This window comes from Leptodactylus fuscus, chromosome 2 (assembly GCF_031893055.1).
Source record: "Leptodactylus fuscus isolate aLepFus1 chromosome 2, aLepFus1.hap2, whole genome shotgun sequence".
Lineage (NCBI taxonomy): Eukaryota > Metazoa > Chordata > Amphibia > Anura > Leptodactylidae > Leptodactylus > Leptodactylus fuscus.
Window position 1 is genome coordinate 8,276,673 of NC_134266.1, and position 24,172 is coordinate 8,300,844.

A 24,172-nucleotide genomic window follows, 5' to 3' on the forward strand; every position below is an offset into this window, starting at 1 on the left:
TATGCTATCCAGTATACTGCTCCACAGTGGCCCCACACAGTATAATATACTATCCAGTATACAGCTCCACAGTGGCCCCACACAGTATAATATACTATCCAGTATACTGCTCCACAGTGGCCCCACACAGTATAATATGCTATCCAGTATACTGCTCCACAGTGGCCCCACACAGTATAATATGCTATCCAGTATACGGCTCCACACAGTATAATATACTATCCCAGTATACTGCTCCACAGTGGCCCCACACAGTATAATATGCTATCCAGTATACTGCTCCACAGTGGCCCCACACAGTATAATATGCTATCCAGTATACTGCTCCACAGTGGCCCCACACAGTATAATATGCTATCCAGTATACAGCTCCACAGTGGCCCCACACAGTATAATATACTATCCAGTATACTGCTCCACAGTGGCCCCACACAGTATAATATACTATCCAGTATACAGCTCCACAGTGGCCCCACACAGTATAATATACAGTACTATCCAGTATACAGCTCCACAGTGGCCCCACACAGTATAATATACTATCCAGTATACTGCTCAACAGTGGCCCCACACAGTATAATATGCTATCCAGTATACTGCTCCACAGTGGCCCCACACAGTATAATATACTATCCAGTATACTGCTCCACAGTGGCCCCACACAGTATAATATGTATCCAGTATACTGCTCCACAGTGGCCCCACACAGTATAATATGCTATCCAGTATACTGCTCCACAGTGGCCCCACACAGTATAATATGCTATCCAGTATACAGCTCCACAGTGGCCCCACACAGTATAATATGCTATCCAGTATACTGCTCCACAGTGTCCCCACACAGTATAATATACTATCCAGTATACAGCTCCACAGTGGCCCCACACAGTATAATATGCTATCCCAGTATACTGCTCCACAGTGGCCCCACACAGTATAATATACTATCCCAGTATACTGCTCCACAGTGGCCCCACACAGTATAATATACTATCCCAGTATACTGCTCCACAGTGGCCCCACACAGTATAATATACTATCCAGTATACTGCTCCACACAGTATAATATACTATCCCAGTATACTGCTCCACAGTGGCCCCACACAGTATAATATGCTATCCAGTATACTGCTCCACAGTGGCCCCACACAGTATAATATACTATCCAGTATACAGCTCCACAGTGGCCCCACACAGTATAATATACTATCCAGTATACTGCTCCACAGTGGCCCCACACAGTATAATATACTATCCAGTATACAGCTCCACAGTGGCCCCACACAGTATAATATACTATCCAGTATACGGCTCCACAGTGGCCCCACACAGTATAATATGCTATCCAGTATACTGCTCCACAGTGGCCCCACACAGTATAATATACTATCCAGTATACTGCTCCACAGTGGCCCCACACAGTATAATATACTATCCAGTATACTGCTCCACAGTGGCCCCACACAGTATAATATACTATCCAGTATACAGCTCCACAGTGGCCCCACACAGTATAATATACTATCCAGTATACGGCTCCACAGTGGCCCCACACAGTATAATATGCTATCCAGTATACAGCTCCACAGTGGCCCCACACAGTATAATATACTATCCAGTATACGGCTCCACAGTGGCCCCACACAGTATAATATGCTATCCAGTATACAGCTCCACAGTGGCCCCACACAGTATAATATGCTATCCAGTATACAGCTCCACAGTGGCCCCACACAGTATAATATACTATCCAGTATACAGCTCCACAGTGGCCCCACACAGTATAATATGCTATCCAGTATACTGCTCCACAGTGGCCCCACACAGTATAATATGCTATCCAGTATACAGCTCCACAGTGGCCCCACAGACTCCCTCACTGCTATTAATATATTATTCTCTGGGTCTTTTCAAATTGAAGGCCCGGGGAGGTAAGATAAAACCAACAGTTATACTCACCTTGCCTTACCTCCCTCCGGCCTCCTCTTCTCTGCAGCTGACCTTACACATTCTAGACGTCACCGTCGAGGCCTGTGATCGGGCCTCAGTGGTTACGTGGGGCACACTGTCAGCGGTAACATCCGGGATGCTGGAAGATGTCTGGGACAGGCGAGTAAAAATGCTTATTTTTTTCTCGTCACCTTGGAAAGGGGCTCTGTGACATGGCACTGGGTCCCTTCCTGCTATTCATATGGCCAGGCCTGACTCCAGAGTCATCAGGCTCCGAATCCCAGGGGTCCTTTTGGGAATGGGGGGCCTTGGGCAATTGCCCAGTCTGTTCCCTCCTCCCTAACGCTGGCCCTGACAGTGGGAGGGGTGCTCAGAATTCCTGCTGGCAGCTCTGGGTGCTATGTCTGAACACGGGGCTGCTGGGCCCTGCATATAGGAGAGACACTTCTGACAAAGATATACACTCTGGTCAAAAAATAAAGGGGACATTAAACACCACAAAGTCACTCCAAGTCAATGACACTTGTGTGAAATCCTCCTGTCCAGTTATGAAGCAACAAACACTGAATGTGGGGCAACAGGGTGGCTCAGTGGTTAGCACTGCAGACTTACAGCACTGGAGTACTGGGTTTAAATCCCGCCAGGAACAACATCTGCGAGGAGTTTGTATGTTCTCCCCGTGTTTGTGTGGATTTCCTCCCATTCTACAAAGACAGACTGATAGGAAAAAAATACATTGTGATCCCAATATGGAGCTCACACTCTTCATTAAAAAAAAAAAAAAAAAAACATTGAATGTGAATCAATTTCTCCAGTTGTCGTGCAAATGGAACAGACAACAGGTAGAAATGATAGGAATAAGCAAGAGCACCCCTATAAAGGAGGGCCCCGAGAACACACTGACCAGACATACGGCCTACATACATACTACATACGGTCTACAAGGGGACTAAGGGCTCGTTCACATCTGTTCCCGGTCTCTTCATGCAGGCAGGAGACGGAAACCTGCAGGACTCTTTCATACGCATTCATTTGAATGGGTTTGAAAGATGTCCGGTGCTGAGCGTTTTATGCTCTCCGCCGCGAAACAGTTTTTTAAAATCTGGACACAGGGTCTGACATGCAGTACTCTGTGCCGGTCTGTGGTTTCCATCTTATTGCATGCAGAAGACGGAAACCACAGAACGGAGACCCGAACGCAGGTGTGAACCTAGCATAAGGGTGTTTAAGGCAGCGTCTGATGGAATAAACTGAGTGGTAGCCAGTGGCGTAACTAAGAATGGCGGGGCCCCGTGGCGAACTTTTGACATGCCCCCCCCCCCCATCTCAACTGACACCGAAGACCTTGAACGACCCCCTCCTCTGCACTCTATTATGTCCCTTAGTAAGCCCAGCACACAGTATTATGTCCCATAGTGGCCCCTGCACACAGTATTATCCCCCATAGTGGTCCCTGCACACAGTATTATCCCCCATAGTGGCCCCTGCACATACTAATATCCCCCATAGTGGCCCCTGCACACAGTATTATCCCCCATAGTGGCCCCTGCACACACTATTATCCCCCATAGTGGCCCCTGCACACACTATTATCCCCCATAGTGGCCCCCTGCACACAGTATTATGTCCCATAGTGGTCCCTGCACACAGTATTATCCCCCATAGTGGTCCCTGCACACAGTATTATCCCCCATAGTGGCCACTGCACACAGTATTATCCCCCATAGTGGTCCCTGCACACAGTATTATCCCCCATAGTGGCCCCTGCACACAGTATTATGTCCCATAGTGGTCCCTGCACACAGTATTATCCCCCATAGTGGTCCCTGCACACAGTATTATCCCCCATAGTGGTCCCTGCACACAGTATTATCCCCCATAGTGGCCCCTGCACACAGTATTATCCCCCATAGTGGCCCCTGCACACACTATTATCCCCCATAGTGGCCCCTGCACACAGTATTATCCCCCATAGTGGCCCCTGCACACAGTATTATCCCCCATAGTGGCCCCTGCACACAGTATTATCCCCCATAGTGGCCCCTGCACACAGTATTATCCCCCATAGTGGCCCCTGCACACAGTATTATCCCCCATAGTGGCCCCTGCACACAGTATTATCCCCCATAGTGACCCCTGCACACAGTATTATGTCCCATAGTGGCCCCTGCACACAGTATTATGTCCCATAGTGGCCCCTGCACACAGTATTATCCCCCATAGTGGCCCCTGCACACAGTATTATGTCCCATAGTGGCCCCTGCACACAGTATTATGTCCCATAGTGGCCCCTGCACACAGTATTATGCCCCATAGTGGCCCCTGCACACAGTATTATGTCCCATAGTGGTCCCTGCACACAGTATTATGTCCCATAGTGGACACTGCACACAGTATTATACCCAATAGTGGCCCCTGCACACAGTATTATCCCCCATAGTGGCCCCTGCACACAGTATTAACCCCAATAGTGGCCCCTGCACACAGTATTATGCCCCATAGTGGCCCCTGCACACAGTATTAACCCCAATAGTGGCCCCTGCACACACTATTATGTCCCTCTGTGGACACCCATAAACAATTATTATACTCTATATATCTTTTCAGACCCCAGAGTATAATAATCGGAGACCCAGGGAATAAGAACATTAAAATAAAACACAGTTGCTTCTTACCTGTCTCCCGGCTCCTATGCTGTCGCCCGCGCTCACATCCTTCTTCAATGACGTTGGACGTCACATGACCCAGGAAGCATGCTGGGTTCATGTGACATCAGAAAAAGTAGGACGGAGGCCTGGCAGGATCGTGGAGAGGTAAGTAACAGTTTTTTTATGTTCCCTTACCTCTCCGGTCCGCCGATCATTATACTCGGGGGTCTACAAAGACCCCCGAGTATAATGATAGCCTTTGTGGGGCCCGCGGTGTCACTTGCCGATCCCGGCCCAGCCAGGATCGGCAAGTGAATAGGGCCCGTAACAACCTATTGAAAAAAAAACGCAGCGGTAGCGGCTGTCACCGGGCCCCCTAACGGCCCGGACTCTGTGGCAGCCGCCTCCGCTGCCTCTGCGGTAGTTACGCCCCTGGTGGTAGCAAAGCATTTTTATTGTGTTATTGTAATGAGCAGTTACATGTCCTGGCCGTGCTCTGCTGAAAATTGCAGGCAGAAATGCGGTTAACACTGGTGAATGTGGAAGACTGCCAAGTCACAGCAAACCCTGCACGTGTGACCGTGTCATTCAATCGCCCAGTGCATTGTAGTAGAACATCTTGAACACAATACTGACATATAGTAGACTTAGAGAGGACCTTTCACCCCCGGGGGCACATGCGGTGTAATGCCATTGGCTTTCCCATTCTGTGGCCCCGGTGAAGAGCTATCGGTGCCGGTACTGTAGCTCTTTACAGTCAGAAGGGAGTTTCTATCGGTCACTTCAGGAGCTCAGTCTTGTCCAGAAAACATGACAGCACTTGGTCCGGTTTTTCCAGATGGGACTTGCTGGTGTGAATCCAGTCCTAGTATTCTATTTGCAGTTATTGGTGCAGCTATCTCAGAATCATGTCCACATATTCCCTCATACAGACCTGCCATACTAGGGGCCACACTGCTCCCACCTCACAGCAGCACAGAGCCTCTAAGGTCCCTCTACCGCTGCCTCTATTGATCCCTGTACACACAGAAACACCCGTTAGCTCCTTTCGCTAGTTCGGTCACAGTCGGGGCAGTGTAAGGCAGAGACTCGGCGGCTCTGTACCGGACAGTCACGGTCACTACACCTCACCGGTCCGGTGCTGCGGGGTTATCTGCTCCCCGGGGGTTACCGGCTCTGCATAGTGCGGAGTCCAGGCAGCGTGAGGACTAGAGGCAGAACCGGGAGGAGCGCAAAGATAACGGGAGCGGAGACTGAGCAGGAACGGGGGGCTGACGGGAGAAACCGGGAGCAGCGCAAAGATAACGGGAGCGGTGACTGAGCAGGACCGGCGGGGGGTGACGGGAGAAACCGGGAGCAGCGCAAAGATAACGGGGGCGGAGACTGAGCAGGACCGGGGGGCTGACGGGAGAAACCGGGGCTAATTCTTACCTGTTACCAGAGCCATGGCGGAACCAGCTACTGACTGAACTTCATTCATTCCATAAGTTCATCTAAACAGCCAGCAGACAGCTGATTGGTGGACTCCTCCCTGTACCGCCCCTCGCCCCGCCTTCTCTATATATAAACCAGAGCACACACCACCCACACCCGCATACACATCCTGCTCTCCTGTGTGTAACACTTAACTCCTTCACCGCCACAGCTATTATTTCTTTTTCATTCTCTACCCCCCTCCTTCCAAAAAATGTCATTTTTTTATTTTCCCGTTTACAGGGTCCATATGAGGGTTTTCACTTTTTGCAGGACATATTGCACCTTACGCTTGGTTCACACCTGCGTTCATCTGTCCGTTCTGAGCTTTCCATCTTCTGCATGCCAGAAGACGGAAAGCACAGACCGGGTCCAGCCGTGAGCGTTTTAGGCTCTCCGCCGCGAAACCGTTTTTTTTTTATCCGGACACAGAGTACTGCATGTCCGACTCTGTGTCCGGATTATAAAACCCAGTTTCGCAGTGGAGAGCCTAAAACACTCACGGCCGGACAGCTTTCTCACCCATTCGAATGAAAGACTCCTGCAGGTCTCCATCTCCTGCTCTGTTTTCTGTAGGAAACGGAAACCTGAAGTACAGAGAGCAGAACGCAGATGTCTGGCCAAATGTCAGTTTTCTCAGAATTTGCTGCTTCAGTGTTGGTCGCTCTTTCAGTCGGATGTTTCTGTGGTTACTGATGAAAAATACATCAAGTGCCTGAAGAGACTCTACATTTCCTCTACTGACAGCACGATGTGGCCCCCGGGGGCCAATACCCCAGTGTGATATGGTCCAATCCCAAGGACACTCTCTATGTAGCCTGCTTATCACCGTGCAACCACTTCTGGGCCAGGACCAGACACATTTTGGGGTTTTTTGTTTGTATAGTTTTGAGGGCTATAACATTTTCAGCTAATTTCTGCATCTTTTCTTTGGTTACACATAGGGCTTTATTTTATTTATTTTTTTGCATGTGTTTTAATTTTTTTTTATATCTGGCAAAATCTAAACAAAATAGGAGAGAAATTGTGTCTTTTTTTCATTTATTTAATAACACAAAGTGCTAATAAAAAACTTTATAAAATAGTTTTTCCTCTCCGTTACAGTGGTAGGTATTTTCTATGGTGTTGTCAGGGGTGGGGCTAAAACCTTTTATTGGGGTATTATTTTATTTACTTTTTAAATATTTTGTTTACAATTGTTTTAACGTTTCTATAAATTTTAGAATTAGATAAATTCTAATCCGGAGTGGAGTGCGTGATTGGATGCCAGTGCAGTGCATCAGCATCCAGCCGCAGCTACTCGGATCTTGGTCCGGAACCTGAGGGGGCCTCCGCCTCAGGTTCTGGTCCAAAAAACCCTGTGTGAACTTACCTTAAAGGGATTCTACCACTAAAACACATTTTTTTCTAGTTACCACGTCGGAATAGCCTTTATAAAGGCTATTCGTCTCCTACTTTTGGATGGGCTCTCCGCCGCGCCGTTCGTTCAAAATACCGGTTTGTAGCGGTATGGTAATTAGTTCTCTCGCAGCGATGGGGGCGTCCCCATCGCAGGAGCAGTGATGGGGGCGTCCCCATTGCAGCTCGAAAACCGACCTCAGCGCCGCCTCTCTGGTCTTCTGTATCCTTCCCTTGCCTCTTCAGCGTCTATCGGACGCCTGCGCAGTATGCTCTCTGTTCGGTGAAGATTGCCGAATGTACTGCGCATGCGCGAAAGTGCGGTGCCCGCACTATGGCTGGGACCGCAATTTCACGCATGCGCAGTACGTTCGGCAATCTTTGCCGAACAGACCGTACTGCGCAGGCGTCCGACAGTACGCTGAAGAAGCAAGGGGAGGACACCAAAGACCAGAGAGGCAGCGCTGCGGTCAGTTTTCGAGCTGCAATGGGGACGCCCCCATCGCTGCGAGATAACTAATTAGCATACCGGTGCAAACCGGTATTTTGAACGAACGGCGCGGCGGAGAGCACTTCCACAGGTAAGAGACGAATAGCCTTTTTAAAGGCTATTCCGACGTGGTAACTAGAAAAAAAAGTGTTTTAGTAGTAGAATCCCTTTAAGAAAGACTATTCTTCCTCTACCTTTAGATGTCTACTCCGCGTCGCCGTTCTGGTGATATTCATGGTTTTCACCGTATGCAAATGAGTCTCCATCTTCTTCTTGCAACCGCCTCTTCTCCGCGTCTTCAACCGAAAGCGCCGACTGCGCAAGTGCAGCGGCCATTTTCCTGTGGCCAAATGGACAATGGAGTAATAGGCCATGGGAAAATGGCCACCGCATATGTGCAGTCAAGTGCTTTTGTTGAAGACACGGAGAAGAGGCGGTCACAAGAAGATGGAGGGCGTCGCTGGAGAGTCTGCAAGCAGCACAGAGAACGCCCCCAGTGCTGTCTGGAGACTCATTTGCATACAGTAAAAACCGTGAATGTCATCGGAACAGTGGCCTGGAGAAGACATCTAAAGGTAGGGGAAGAATAGACTGATAGAATACCTTTAAAAAAAACCCTCTGATTTTTATGCGTTTTTTTACAAAAACTGCATCATAAAATGGTCACATTTTTCATCTCCCATTGATTTCAATGGGTTTTTCAAGGCAGAATCTGCAGTCATGTCGCTCTTTTTTCCCCAGGAAAATAAACTGCTGCTGACTCCCACTGAAATGAATAGGAGGCATATTCCTCCTCAAAAACAGCCTGCAAAAAACTCTGTGTGACCATACCCTTAATGAGACGTGTATATGTGAGTGAGGGTCCTACTACCCTAAAATCAGTAGTTGGTGATGGCGTGTACTTGGGTTGCACGGACTGTGTCGGGTCCTAATTTACAGTCATTTGGAGCCTGAGTGACGGGGGAGCAGAGTGGATTCCTAAAAGCTAAGTTAGGACAATTTGTATGTGACACCCCCATGTATTAAATTGGATAGTATGCGCTTATCTCCTGCCTCCATGTCATCTGGGTGTACACAGAACCAATAAGGATAAACATCTGCACATGGGGACCCGAAAGAGGGAGAGCCAGACTGCTAAAAACAGGAGTCACCCATAGACACAGGTGGTCCCATAGACCATAATGGGGTCCGCCGGGTGTCTGCCATTTTTATCCAAAACCAGTGGAGAGAAAAATCTTCTATGCAGGGCTGTTCTCTCCGCCGATTTCTGCAGGGAGGAGTCGCTGCCAGCTGATGTCACAGAGGGAGGAGTCGCTGCCAGCTGATGTCACAGAGGGAGGAGTCGCTGCCTGCTGATGTCACAGAGGGAGGAGTCGCTGCCTGCTGACGTCACAGAGGGAGGAGTCGCTGCCTGCTGATGTCACAGAGGGAGGAGTCGCTGCCTGGTGATGTCACAGAGGGAGGAGTCGCTGCCAGCTGATGTCACAGAGGGAGGAGTCGCTGCCAGCTGATGTCACAGAGGGAGGAGTCGCTGCCTGCTGATGTCACAGAGGGAGGAGTCGCTGCCAGCTGATGTCACAGAGGGAGGAGTCGCTGCCAGCCTCAGACTCCACCTTCCATAGAGGTGCTGTTTATGTCCCTGTATAAAGCCTCAATTCAAAACCTCATTTGATAGAAAATCCAAGAAAACTGATAAAATCCTTTTTATTAGCTTTACATTTCTCATTTTAATGTACATACAATTCTACAATGAATGTTACAGAGTAAAAAACGAAGATCTTATAAAATCCCTACACAGGAGGGGTGAGCTGTATAAATAGGGAGGGGCACACGGACACACATATGACGATGACCATTTACGGACAATCCTATTAGGCCGGCAATGTAATACTAAAAACACAATAAAAGCAGTAAAAGCGGCGGATCCTGTACAGCAACGAGAACACAAGAGGACGCTGCGTCTATTTATCGGGCCGGTTCCTTAAGACTTTGGCCTTCTCCTTGTATTTTGCCAACAATTCCCGGAGGTCGAGCAGCAGGTCCTCGCGGTTGAATTCCTCGTACTCGCGCTCTGTCTTCAGCCGCTTCTCCTCAAGGTGTTTCTGAAATAAGCGACGGACATTCTCAATCAGCACTTTCCCATCTTACATAAGTTCCTATAATCCGGAAAGGATCTCTATCCTATGTGCAGCATTATATATGGCCTCTGACTCCGGGCAACAAGGCCCAAAGGAGAACAGAACAGTAAAGGAAAGGTTTTTGGAGTTCCTGAAGTTGTTGCTGCCTCCCTGACTGTTACTTTGTCCATGCTCATGCTTTATACTGCAGCTCTTCTTTTTCTGATTGGCTGCTGTATAAAGCACAAGCCCAGCAGGAGAGATTATTACATTCTGGGAGTGGCTTATAGACTGGTGGAGAGGCCTCAATAAGAGGGAGCCTTAGTGTTATGTTATTAATACGCAGAATTCCCATTAAAGAATCATTAAAGGGGGGCGGAGCTTGGCCGCACTACGTAATGGCCGCTTGATCCCGGAGCTCCGACACGAGCCCGCATCGTACACCAGCACAGGGAGCCCACACAGCCTTCACTGCTCCGCGCACAACACCGCAGCCTGTCGGAATACACCCGGCACCCGTCATGACCAGGAGGAAATCGGGGAAGCCCGATATCACGCTGATATCGGACTTCATAGTTCAGCCACCACGCGCCTCTGGCGTGCAAGATGGCGCCTCCTCACCGCACTCGAAGAGAGATGTCCCAGCCACCACACAACCGCAACCCCAGACCCCACAACGGCTGCCCATACCTCCGATGCTTGACTCACAGAGGAAACACAAAAGGGAGTTAGCCCTCTCACCACTGTCGTCCCCATCTGCAAAGGAACCTGTGAGTAAAAAGAGCCAGCAGGCTCCAAGAAGTAGAGATAACTCCAGCAGCAGCATGTGCAGTTCAGACAGCAGCTCTGCTATCACTGTGTATGAGCAGGAGCCCTGTTTAACCCCTGATGTCCCAGCTTCAGAGCGCTCTATACAAGTTATGCTAACCACTTTACAAGCTAATATCTGTGCTAACTTTAATTCTGCAATAGCTAATCTGCAATCCACTATTGGTGACCTAGGTGATCGCACATCTCATCTGGAAAACAAAATGTCTGAAGTCGCACAGTCACATAATGAGCTAGTATCTGCATTTAATGAAGCTGATGTGGAAATACAACGCCTGAGAGACAAGGTGACGGACCTGGAAGACAGGTCACGTCGTAACAACATAAAGATTAGAGGCGTATCAGAAGATGTGGCACCTAATGATATCTCCAACTATCTAACAGCCATGTTTAAATCCCTATCACCCACCTCTTCTGACCTGGATCTCACTATTGATAGAGTGCACCGCATACCAAAAGCTAGAAATGCGCCCGAAAAAGCCCCTAGAGACATTCTCGCTAAAATTCACTTCTACTGTACAAAAGAAACTTTACTACTGGAAGCCAGAAAGAAAGGCTCATTACCTAATCCATATTCTAATATCAAGCTGTTTCCTGACCTGTCCGCAGCAACGTTACAAGCTCGCAGGGCATTTAGCCAAGTCACAGCAACTCTACGCACTAACAACATCAAATACAAATGGGGCTTTCCAACCAAATTAATTATCACCAAAGATGGCTCCACCTTCATAATTAACAACCCAGAAAAAGGCTTACTACTTCTTGATAACTGGCGACTTCCTACAAACGCATCTCCCCCGACTCTTTCTCCACAACATCATCCGTTCTCTCCGGCCTTAATTAGCGAGGACTGGAAAATTGTTGGAAAACGCGGCAATTACTCCTAACTACGCAAAACTCCCTATGCTGGTTCTTTAACCTACAGATCAGGCCCTCACGGGCTTTATGCTGAATGGGCTCTACTTTCCGGAGCCGTACCTCCGTTTATTCATCGCAATGCTAAGTACTTTACTGGCATCATTTATTTTTTTTCTGGTTTATTCCTGTTATATATGTTTTGCTTATGTTTTTGTTTTCTGTTCCTGTAGCACCCTCTTAAACATCCTGACGGACAGCCTCATGCCTCAGACCGACCCGGACCCAAATTCTGCTGTACACTATCCTGCTTCATGTATTATAGTGAGTACAAAACCTATTCCCACATATAGACACCCAATAGTTTATATATCAACACGACCCATCCACAAAAATGGATTTAACAATTTCTTCCATAAATGCTAAAGGACTTAACAGTCCTTATAAACGACATTTATTATGGAAAGAAGCCCTAACTCTCAAGTGCGACGTACTGTTCACACAAGAGACGCACTTCTCGATTACTAAAACCCCTAAAATAACTCACCCTAAATTCCCACATGTTTACTTATCCTCAGCTGATACAAAAAAGAAAGGAGTACTGATAGCCATTGCTAACTCAGTGGTATTCACACTTGAACAGATTATTACTGACACACAGGGACGTTTCCTATTTATAATCTGCCAAAGTAATAATATTCAGTACACTCTAGCCAACATTTATGCCCCAAATACGAAACAAAACGAATTTCTAGCAAAAATTTTTTGCAAAACTACGGAAAAAAGCAAAAGGCATAGTAATAATAGGTGGTGATCTAAACGATATTATGTTCCCAGACCTCGACTCCACATCTACCTCTAGGCACATGTCATCTATTCGTAATTTGTCACTCAAGGAGGGATATGTCGATGCCTGGAGGTGTACACATGGAACTGAAAGAGATTACACATTTTTCTCTTCCCCTCATCAAACATACTCCAGGATCGACATGTTCCTTTTAAATCACTTTAATCTCAATCTGATTAAATCCACAAACATTGGCTCAATAACATGGTCAGACCATGCTCCTATCTCTATAACACTACACCAACAGTCTTATCCGCCGAATATATATCTTTGGAGACTAGATGACTCTCTACTCTGCCACTCCGACTATCAAACCACTCTAGCAGAGCGTATCTCCGAATATTTTCGGCTTAACTCTATCAGTCAATTAGATAACCCTATAGTTTGGAATGCACATAAGGCGTTTCTTCGCGGTATACTCATACAGCTTGCATCAATCAGGAAAAAACTGAGACACAAAGAATCGCAACAATTATTAAAAAGTATATCTGAACTGGAGATTGTACATAAGCGTAATCCTACTGACCTAGTTACCTCCAAGTTAAGAGATTTAAGAAACCAACTACAACAATTACTCACAGATTCTTATAATAAATTACTGACCAAATATAAGTTAAATTACTATGCACATAGTAACCGACCCGGTAAATTCCTAGCTAGTCAGGCGAAAAAAAGATCTGTAAACCAACGAATCTCCTATCTGATAAACCAGAACAAAGAAAAAATTATAAACCCCCAACTAATAGTAAACCATTTCAAACAATATTACGAAAACCTTTACAACTTAAAAAATGATAAAAGTATTTATCAACCATCTGCTGAAGACATTTCTGCATTCTTAGACGAGCTAAATCTACCCCAAATCTCTAACTCTCAACTTGAAGCTCTTTCCATGCCTATTACATCACAAGAAACACTTCAGGCAATTACAACATTAAAAATTGGTAAAGCACCCGGCCCGGACGGATTTACGAATGGTTATTACAAAAAATTTGCAGACCTGCTAGCACCCCACTTAGCATCGATGTTTAATGAAGCGATAAATAAAAAAGAATTCCCAGAAGAGATGCTATCAGCTACACTTATCACTCTCCCAAAACCGGGCAAAGACCCGATTACCCCAGCGAACTTTCGCCCCATATCGCTCTTAAACACCGATGTAAAGATTTTTGCAAAAATCTTAGCTAAAAGATTAACATCAATAATGCCAACTATTATTCATCCAGACCAGGTAGGTTTTATTGCTGGCAGACAAACAACAGATGGTACACGCAGGTTCATAGACCTAATTCAACATGCTGAACTGACCCAAACGCCTTCTCTGCTTCTGGCCTTAGATGCAGAGAAGGCGTTTGATAGAGTGCATTGGAATTTCCTGAAAAAAGTACTGATAAAATTTGGATTTACCGGAAACATCCAAGACGCTATTCTTGCACTTTATTCCAACCCCTCGGGCAGAGTATACAACTCGGGCTATATTTCAGATAAATTTACTATCACAAATGGCACCCGTCAGGGATGTCCATTATCTCCTATCATCTTTGCTATGATTATGGAACCGCTAGCAGAGCATATAAGACAAAATCAAAACATCTCGGGTCTTAAAGTAGGGAAGACTACCCACAAGATTGGCCTCTATGCCGATGACATCATTCTAGCCATTACCGACCCTGTTAAATCCCTCCCTATAATCCAACAAACGCTTAAACTATTCGGCAATGTGTCCTATTATAAGGTCAATGAAAACAAATCACACATTCTTAATCTGGGTGTCTCTAACTCTTGCAGAACCAAGCTTTTAACCATGTCTGCCTTTCAATGGAATGAAAAAAAGATTAAATATTTAGGTATTAACCTGACATCTCCCAGTTCCATCCTCTATAAAAAAAAACTTTCCACATTTATTAGACACGGTTAAGAAAAAACTGGATTGTTATCACAAACTACCTCTATCCTGGATAGGCAGAATCTCCATCCTTAAAATGTTAGTCCTTCCTATAATTTTGTATCAGCTCAGAACACTTCCAATACACATTCCTATTTCCTTCTTTAACAATATCCAAAAAGCACTAAATAATTTTATCTGGAGCTATAAGAAACCCAGAATTAATGTCAACACTATGACTATGTCCTGGAAGGTCGGAGGCATGGGGCTACCTGACATACGTAAGTACCAGATCGCATCCTTACTAGACCAAGCTAAATCTTGGTGGCGTCAACCACAGAACAGATGGTCACAGATAGAAGACTTCTATGTTCACGGACATTCCATCCAACTTCTAACACCAAAGAACGAAGTGGATAACATAACTCTTGCTAAACCCCCCTCCCCTAGCTTATATAGTGTTAAAGCTACATGTAATGCGGGGGTAACTTACTCTAAATTGACTCCAAAGATGGATACAATACCAGTGACTTCTCTGCCAATCCGTTATCTTTACACCATTGTCCCTGATCTCGACCTCACCACATGGGAAGATAAAGGAATCCGAAATATCGCTGATATACTGGACGGTGGTTCCTTGGTTCCTTTTGCATTCCTAACCTCGAAGTTTCATATACCAACTAGAGACTTCTTCAAATACCTACAAATCCGTCACGCCTTAGCGTCTCACCAGTTCACCACCTACACCTTCCCTAGAACTTTTTCATGAACTCTAAGAAATCTTCTGGAGGGATCTCACTCTTTTATGGAAATCTTACCACACCCAGTGATGATGCAAAACCTAAATATATGATGCGTTGGGAAACCGACTTGGAACAAGTGTTTGATCTCTCATTATGGCACAAAGCCCTCATGTGGATGAATCGCATATCTAAGGGCATACACCATATCGAACTGTCCCGCAAGATTTTATTACGTTGGCACGTCACACCAGCTAAGCTGGCCAAAATGGATCTAAACTATCCTGATCTATGCTGGAGAGGATGCGGCAACAAAGGTACTTATTTTCACGCCTGGTGGTCCTGCCCTATAGTTCACACTTTTTGGCTTACCGTTTTTTCTGCTCTCAACAACTCACTTAACCTTCACCTAACACCTACCCCAAGCCTAGCACTATGCTTCCTCAACACTGAACTCCTACAAAAACCCACTGCTACAGTCGTCTCCCATATTATACTGGCATCTAGAAGCATTATTGCATCTTCCTGGAAAAGTTCAAAACCCCTGCACATCTCCGAAGTCAGAGAAAGAGTTAATGGTGCAAAAGATTTGGAATTAAAATTTGCCTCACAAAAGAAACGATGGTTACTAGAAAAAGAGAAATGGCAACTCTGGAACCCGGCTACTTTCCTCTAATATAGTATCTTTTTGTGTACATTCACAGCTTGCCTTCCATAGAGTATACATAGGAATATAGATGAGCATATTTGCCTGATATTCTGCTTTTCTTCCCTCCTTTCCACCAAATGTACTACCTTTAAAATTTGGTTAGGTCAATCGGAAATATGATTCAATATTGTCCTCTCTTCTTTTTCCACTCACTACCATACCATACTGCGGTGCTACTACGGTTACACCTTACCCTTGTTATACGGTTTTAGATTTCTAAACTGTTGCTATAAATTTCTTGTTTGTATCCTTAAAAAATATTTTCAATAAAAATAAATTTGAAAAAAAAAAAAAAAAAAAAAAAAAAAAAAAAAAAAGAATCATTAAAGGGATTCTACCACTAAATATGTATTTTTTCTGCTTTATATGTCGGAATTGTCTTTAGAAAGGCTATTCGTTTCTTACCTTTAGACGTGGTCTCCGCGGCGCCGTTCCTTAGAAATCCCGGTTTTTAACGGTATGCTAATGAGTTCTCTCGCAGCAATGGGGGCGGGCCCCAGCGTCCAAACAGCGATGGGGGCGGCCCACTGCTGCCTGAGAACTCTCTCTCCAGCAACGCCTCCTTCTTCAGCTGCCTCCTCCCCTTCTTTGTCGTCTTCCTTCTGTGTCAGCTTTGACGCCTGTGCAGTTGGCTCTGCCAGCGAGACACTAGTAGAGCCGACTGGTGGCCATATTTTCGAGGACGCAATTGCAGTGGGCCGCCCCCATCGCCGTTTGAGCGCTGGGGCCCGCCCCCATTGCTGCGAGAGAACTCATTAGCATACCGGTAAAAACCGGGATTTCTAAGGAACGGTGTCGCGGAGATCACGTCTAAAGGTAAGAGACCAATCGCCTTTCTAAAGGCTATTCCGATATCTAAAGCAGAAAAAATACATATTTAATGGTAGAATCCCTTTAAACGTTCACATAGCCCCTCCCACAGGACTGTTGGTCACGCCTCCTGTGCTGGAGATGCGGCTTGTGTACAATGGTTCCTCACCTCGATCGCTCCCATGTGGGAGGCCACAGCAGTCATCACTCGCACCAGCTTATTCTCCACCTGTCTCATCTCCTCTTCAGTCCGATGCTCCACCAGCTGCAGCCTGCGGACAGGAGGAATCGGATTATTACACAATACATGGACATCGGCCTCCATCACTATCTATTGAAGGCGGCCATATCATTCTGGTGATTACTTTCATCCTGTCGGTACTAAGGGGGTGATCAGCAGTCAGTGGGGAGGTGCCAGAAACCAACAAATATGGCTGCACATTTATATGGCTCCCATCCTCCTCTTCCTTCTGTACTACTTACTCCTGCTGAACCTTCTGGAGATCCTTCAAGGCTTCATCCAGACTCTTGTTGACCCCGGACTCCAGCAGGTGGCGATGTTTCTCCAACGACTCGATCTCTGCCGTCCATCGCTTCTCCTCCTCGTCTGCCTCCTGTGAGCGACCCAAGAGTTACATGAAGGGTCTATAGAATGTGGTCTCCTACCATAAACTATATATCACCCTATAGGATACAGGCCCCTCCCACATATATTATAATAATAGACTATAATGTCCGACAATATAGAGGCCCCTCCCATACGTTACAAGTCCCCCCTACAATGGCTGTTGTCACCTCCTCACCTCCACTTTCTGGACACACAGCTCCTCCAGCTTATGAGCTTCTTCTTTGTGACTCTTGATGTCGTTTTTCTTCTCTCCAATCAATGAGTTTAACTAAAAATACAGAAAAATATCTCCCTAGTAAGATATAGAGACAGATGTGGGGTGCAGGTCTCCCTAGTAAGATATAGGGACACTTGTGGGTCTCACCTGTTCCACCATGTCTTCTGCTTCCATCTTCTTGTTAGTATTGCTAGTGATCTGTCCTTCAGTTTTTGTCAGGAATTTCAGCAGGGGGAGCTGCGAGAAGGGAAATAAAAAAAAAAATTAGTGTGAGATTGAAAAACTTTATTATTCACTGGGAAGCGATGGAAAAATACATAAATAAATAAACTGTCCACTTCCGGCCCCTCCGGGACACAAGGCCCCACCGATCACACCGTACAGCCTGACAGGACGGAGGCGCAGGGTACGCAGGAGGTCACTTACGTTGATCTTGTTGCGGCAGCGGTTTAGGCCGCTCTGCTCGCTGTCCATGTTGCACTCGATCTGGTAGTCGTATCCCTCGGCGTTTTCTGCTGTGGATGGAATCAGCCGCACTTTCCGCGCTACTTTGTGGAACTCCGACACCTGTGTCTCCACCTACAGGACAGAGAAATGGAAGAGGCTTCACTAATTTATCATCATGCATCGCAGTATTTCATCTCCTAGAGCAGCTTTCTGTGCTCCAGAGCAGCCCTTCCTCCTGTAATTTTAGAGGCGGAGGAGTCGTCTGCTGCTCACACGTCTTCCCTGCAAGAATAGTTATGTCCATAGACCCAAGTCAGGATTGTCCCTTGACCGCCCACAAGCACCCGGCAGCTGTGTAACCCAATACTTACCGATTCCTTGATCTTGGCGTACTTCAGCTCCTCGCTCCACAGGTGCTGCTTGTCCTCGTCCAGCTCTTTGGTCAGCTTGCTGATGGTCTCCTGCAGCTCATTCTCTTCGTACTTGATCCTCTCGATGTCAGCCACCGAGTACTTCTGGTTGTCTAGGATGTTCTTGAGCCGCACGTTCTCCTGTTTAATGGCTTCACATTCCAGCTCTGCAGACCAACAGGGAGAAGGATTTACGGGAGTGGCCTCAGGATGGAGCACTCGGGAGAGTGAGGGTCAGCAATACTGGAAGGCTCATCTGATCGGGGGATGGGAGGACATAGAGAGCAGGGGCCAGCTTGTCATGGATGGTAGGTGGCCCCTGGACTTCCAAAAGAATCTGCAGAGAGCTAGGTGTTCACTAGGAGAATCCTCAGTGCTGCCCCCTACTTGTGGGCTAGTAGGTGACACTATTGGGCTCTGCACTCACCTGTGGCCTCCAGCTCCTCGCTCAGGCTGCTGACTCGCTGGTCCAGTAGTGTGGAGTGAGACTCCACCTCCGTCAGGTAATTCTGGTACTTCTGGATGTCGGCCTGGAGGGAAACCTTCAGCTTTCTCATGGAGGCCAAACGGTCCTGAAACCCCAAAAGCAAACAATGAGGTACCCCAACATCCAGAGTGAGGGGCCTATGAGCAGGATGAAGTTGGGAACTGTGCAGGAAGGAAGACAGAGTACCAGGCCGCTAAACTGCTTGTCACTCAGCTTTCCCAGATCCCAAGTAAGTTAGCATGAGAAGCCTCCGGGGTCCACCACTTACCGGTTCCCTCTCTTTGTCCTTCTCCAGTCGCTCTATCTCCTCCATCAGTCTCCTGGCCTCGGCCTGCAGTGACTCTACCTGAGACTCCTCCACGGCGTATGTGTCCTCTATCAGACAAAGATACACCAGGGAGGGTAAGAGGGGGTTAAACGTATCACACAGATCAGCTCACAGAGGACTGGATACAACTGCACCAAACTCTCAGCTGCGAGAGACTGGTGCCACTTACTGAGTCGGGAGTACACCTCTGCGTCACACTCCTCAAAAGTGTCCCGACCTTCCATGAACTGCTCATAACACTTGATGGTGTAATCCAAGAATATCTGAAAAGACCAGACACATTGTTATATACAGGGGGCACTCCGAGCGCAGGACGTGACATTATACTGCTCCAGACAACCACAGGTCACAGATCAGTATCTCCAAATTATATAGACACACAATAGTGAGCGCAGCTCTGGAGTATAATACAGGATAAGTAATGTAATGTATGTACACAGTGACTGTACCAGCAGAATAGTGAGCGCAGCTCTGGAGTATAATACAGGATAAGTAATGTAATGTATGTACACAGTGACTGTACCAGCAGAATAGTGAGCACAGCTCTGGAGTATAATACAGGATAAGTAATGTAATGTATGTACACAGTGACTGTACCAGCAGAATAGTGAGTGCAGCTCTGGAGTATAATACAGGATAAGTAATGTAATGTATGTACACAGTGACTGCACCAGCAGAATAGTGAGCGCAGCTCTGGGGTATAATACAGGATAAGTAATGTAATGTATGTATGTACACAGTGACTGCACCAGCAGAATAGTGAGTGCAGCTCTGGAGTATAATACAAGATAAGTAATGTAATGTATGTACACAGTGACTGTACCAGCAGAATAGTGAGTGCAGCTCTGGAGTATAATACAGGATAAGTAATGTATGTACACAGTGACTGCACCAGCAGAATAGTGAGCGCAGCTCTGGAGTATAATACAGGATAAGTAATGTAATGTATGCACACAGTGACTGTACCAGCAGAATAGTGAGCGCAGCTCTGGAGTATAATACAAGATAAGTAATGTATGTACACAGTGACTGCACCAGCAGAATAGTGAGCGCAGCTCTGGAGTATAATACAGGATAAGTAATGTATGTACACAGTGACTGCACCAGCAGAATAGTGAGCGCAGCTCTGGAGTATAATACAGGATAAGTAATGTATGTACACAGTGACTGCACCAGCAGAATAGTGAGCGCAGCTCTGGAGTATAATACAGGATAAGTAATGTAATGTGTGTACGCAGTGACTGCACCAGCAGAATAGTGAGCGCAGCTCTGGAGTATAATACAGGATAAGTAATGTATGTACACAGTGACTGTACCAGCAGAATAGTGAGCGCAGATCTGGAGTATAATACAGGATAAGTAATGTAATGTATGTACACAGTGATTGCACCAGCAGAATAGTGAGCGCAGCTCTGGAGTATAATACAGGATAAGTAATGTAATGTATGTACACAGTGACTGTACCAGCAGAATAGTGAGCGGAGCTCTGGGGTATAATACAGGATAAGTAATGTAATGTATGTACACAGTGTCTGTACCAGCAGAATAGTGAGCGCAGCTCTGGAGTATAATACAGGATAAGTAATGTAATGTATGTACACAGTGACTGCACCAGTCTGTAGGACATTAATGACTGATTTATAATCCACATCAGATAATTATATTTGTTCTTTTTACCTGGTTAAAGTCTATTCCGTCCTCACTGGTTTCAGACATTTGTGGCTCCTCGAACACGTGGTCGTCTCTCTTCAGCAAACAGGACACCTGGCAGAGGAGCGGCCATTAATAATCATAGGTATATTAGAAGGAATGAATAGAGAAGAGCAGGAAAGTGCAGATCTCAAATGATCAGAGCGCTGTCCAATGCAGTGTAGGTTTTGCTAACATCCAGGCTACTGTTGTATTCCTCCACCATGCTTTACACTGCAGCTCTGCTTGTTCTAATGACATACAGTAGACTGAAGAATCCCTCACAATGGAGTCTATACCTTAATACAGTCGATCAACCAGACCAGAGCTGCCACTATCTGCGGCCACGTGTGGGGGGCACCGACTGTATACATGGAGCTTTTGGACAAGGCGAAGGGATACCTGCAAGTCAGAGAGATACAAGAACGTCACATAATATATCACATAGTATGACAAATACAACAATCTACCGCTGCTCGCATAACGCTCCTGAGGCATTTGCATCATATATGACTGATATCAGTCCTCCTCTTATAACCCCCCAGTACGGATATACCCTCGGCCCCCCTTGTTATTACACCTCAGGGCTGATATACCCTCGACCGCCCTTGTTATTACACCTCAGGGCTGATATACCCTGAGCTGCCCCTTGTTATTACACCTCAGGGCTGATATAACTCACCCCAGCTCTTTGAACACTCGGGGAATTTCCTCCTCAAACTTGGAGTCTGGGATTTCATAGCTGGGGCAGATGAAGCTGTAGATAAAGGCGAAGATCTTGAGGAAATCCTTAGTGGAGGGGCCTTGTAAGGACTTCACTGTCAGGTTCTGAGAGTAGCCATTTTCATTGAGAAACTGAAAAAGTCAGAAACAGGGTGAGGGACGGAGGGGAGACCCCTGACAAAGTCTCTATACCCCAAAATGAAGATATACTGAGTGTTCCCATCTTATACGGTGACCTGACAAAGATGGTGAAGGCGCCATCTATTGGCTGGTACTATAGTTGTAGTGCAATCATTACAGGGAACCTGTCAGCAGGCTGGCTTCCCCTAGATTACTACACCTTGAAAATAGAATAACTTTCACCTTATGGGCCTTCCCGGGCTCCTTGCAGACACAGGGACAGATAGGTGTGCACTTACCTCGCACAGCTGCCGGATACACTGCTGGATGAAAGATTTATCATGTAGCGGTCGGGGGTCCTTAATCTTCTCAGAGGCACCAAACGCTCCATACTGACTGTTTCTGGTACTGCTGGTCCTAGAAAGAAAACAAATAGGAAACAATCAGAATTAGAAAGGTGAGAATACAGCCTATCCGTATACTAGAGAGCGGTGACATCACTGAGAATACAGCCTATCCGTATACTAGAGAGCGGTGACATCACTGAGAATACAGCCTATCCGTATACTAGAGAGCGGTGACATCACTGAGAATACAGCCTATCCATATACTAGAGAGCGGTGACATCACTGAGAATACAGCCTATCCGTATACTAGAGAGCAGTGACATCACTGAGAATACAGCCTATCCGTATACTAGAGAGCGGTGACATCACTGAGAATACAGCCTATCCGTATACTAGAGAGCGGTGACATCACTGAGAATACAGCCTATCCGTATACTAGAGAGCGGTGACATCACTGAGAATACAGCCTATCCGTATACTAGAGAGCGGTGACATCACTGAGAATACAGCCTATCCGTATACTAGAGAGCGGTGACATCACTGAGAATACAGCCTATCTATATACTAGAGAGCGGTGACATTACTGAGAATACAGCCTATCCGTATACTAGAGAGCGGTGACATCACTGAGAATACAGCCTATCCATATACTAGAGAGCGGTGACATCACTGAGAATACAGCCTATCCGTATACTAGAGAGCGGTGACATCACTGAGAATACAGCCTATCCGTATACTAGAGAGCGGTGACATCACTGAGAATACAGCCTATCCGTATACTAGAGAGCGGTGACATCACTGAGAATACAGCCTATCCGTATACTAGAGAGCGGTGACATCACTGAGAATACAGCCTATCCGTATACTAGAGAGCGGTGACATCACTGAGAATACAGCCTATCCGTATACTAGAGAGCGGTGACATCACTGAGAATACAGCCTATCCGTATACTAGAGAGCGGTGACATCACTGAGAATACAGCCTATCCGTATACTAGAGAGCGGTGACATCACTGAGAATACAGCCTATCCGTATACTAGAGAGCGGTGACATCACTGAGAATACAGCCTATCCGTATACTAGAGAGCGGTGACATCACTGAGAATACAGCCTATCCGTATACTAGAGAGCAGTGACATCACTGAGAATACAGCCTATCCATATACTAGAGAGCAGTGACATCACTGAGAATACAGCCTATCCGTATACTAGAGAGCGGTGACATCACTGAGAATACAGCCTATCCATATACTAGAGAGCGGTGACATCACTGAGAATACAGCCTATCCGTATACTAGAGAGCAGTGACATCACTGAGAATACAGCCTATCCGTATACTAGAGATTATGATGCAGGTAAATGGTTTGTATCTTTACCTTCTCCCGAAAAAGCTGGTCTTCCGCTCTGATGTGCCGGAGTGCGGTTTGCTCATACTTAGTTTGCCCAGTCGATCCTTACTAGAAGAGAAACAGAATAAGTCAGATATAAATATATATATGGAATAGAAATAGTCTGATGAGGTTCTGCAGCAGCTGAGGTGTGCATTAGGAGGTTCTGCAGCAGCAGACGGTACAGTACAATTGTGGACTACGGATGAGGCCCGCATACATCTCTCCCTCCTGTAGGGCCGCATCTCCTCACTATAATTTGGGATTACTGGCCCGCCTCGGTGGCCGCCGCCGCACTTACGTCTGGGGGGTGGTCAGACCCATCCGGTTGGTATCCTGGACCCGCAGCGGCAGCAGGGACTGCCTGTTAGTGACTGAGCTTCTCCGCATGGTTCCTGCCAAAAAAGAAGCCACAAGATTACATTGTGATGATCCGGCTGTGCTATAGCGCCCACATCCCTGGTAGCGCTGTACAGCCACTACTCTCACCTGGAGTAATCCTAAACTACGTCATACACCGTTACCCAGAACCCAACAGGCCATGAAAGGCTGCACAGGAGAACCTGCACCGACACCTCAGCAGTGATACAGCAGCAGCCTGGCACAGCGGTACTACCTGCACACAGGAGCTGACATC

The 24,172-nt window shown here is 46.5% G+C and overlaps 2 protein-coding genes across 2 annotated transcripts in view; both read right to left on the minus strand.

Moving 5' to 3' along the window:
• The window catches only part of LOC142194291 (hemicentin-1-like), a 193,247-nt gene extending 187,202 nt beyond the window's left edge, over nucleotides 1-6,045 (minus strand). The window contains exon 1 of the mRNA XM_075263333.1: nucleotides 6,030-6,045. Within this exon, the coding sequence (XP_075119434.1) occupies nucleotides 6,030-6,045 (16 nt within the window). The remainder of the gene's footprint in view (nucleotides 1-6,029) is intronic.
• Nucleotides 6,046-9,920: 3,875 nt separating this feature from the next.
• On the minus strand, nucleotides 9,921-23,929 carry NDC80 (NDC80 kinetochore complex component). The gene is made up of 16 exons (XM_075262527.1): nucleotides 23,837-23,929; nucleotides 23,524-23,604; nucleotides 22,099-22,216; nucleotides 21,639-21,811; nucleotides 21,256-21,358; nucleotides 20,945-21,031; nucleotides 19,437-19,530; nucleotides 19,208-19,314; nucleotides 18,880-19,024; nucleotides 18,414-18,619; nucleotides 18,022-18,174; nucleotides 17,743-17,832; nucleotides 17,554-17,646; nucleotides 17,234-17,364; nucleotides 16,920-17,022; nucleotides 9,921-10,061 (listed from the first exon to the last, which is right to left on the minus strand). The coding sequence occupies exons 1-16, from the start codon at nucleotides 23,923-23,925 to the stop codon at nucleotides 9,921-9,923; spliced, it is 1,914 nt and encodes a 637-aa protein (XP_075118628.1). The 5' UTR covers nucleotides 23,926-23,929.
• Nucleotides 23,930-24,172: the final 243 nt, after the last annotated feature.

Bases quoted from the DNA above. Each gene is read 5' to 3' on its own strand.
- NDC80 (XM_075262527.1), bottom strand. From the start codon at position 23,925: ATGCGGAGAAGCTCAGTCACTAACAGGCAGTCCCTGCTGCCGCTGCGG. The intron at 21,359-21,638 runs GTGAGTTATATC...TCTGACTTGCAG, and splicing joins CGAGTGTTCAAAGAGCTGGG to GTATCCCTTCGCCTTGTCCA. The intron at 19,531-20,944 runs GTAAAAAGAACA...TGGTCTTTTCAG, and splicing joins ACGGAATAGACTTTAACCAG to ATATTCTTGGATTACACCAT.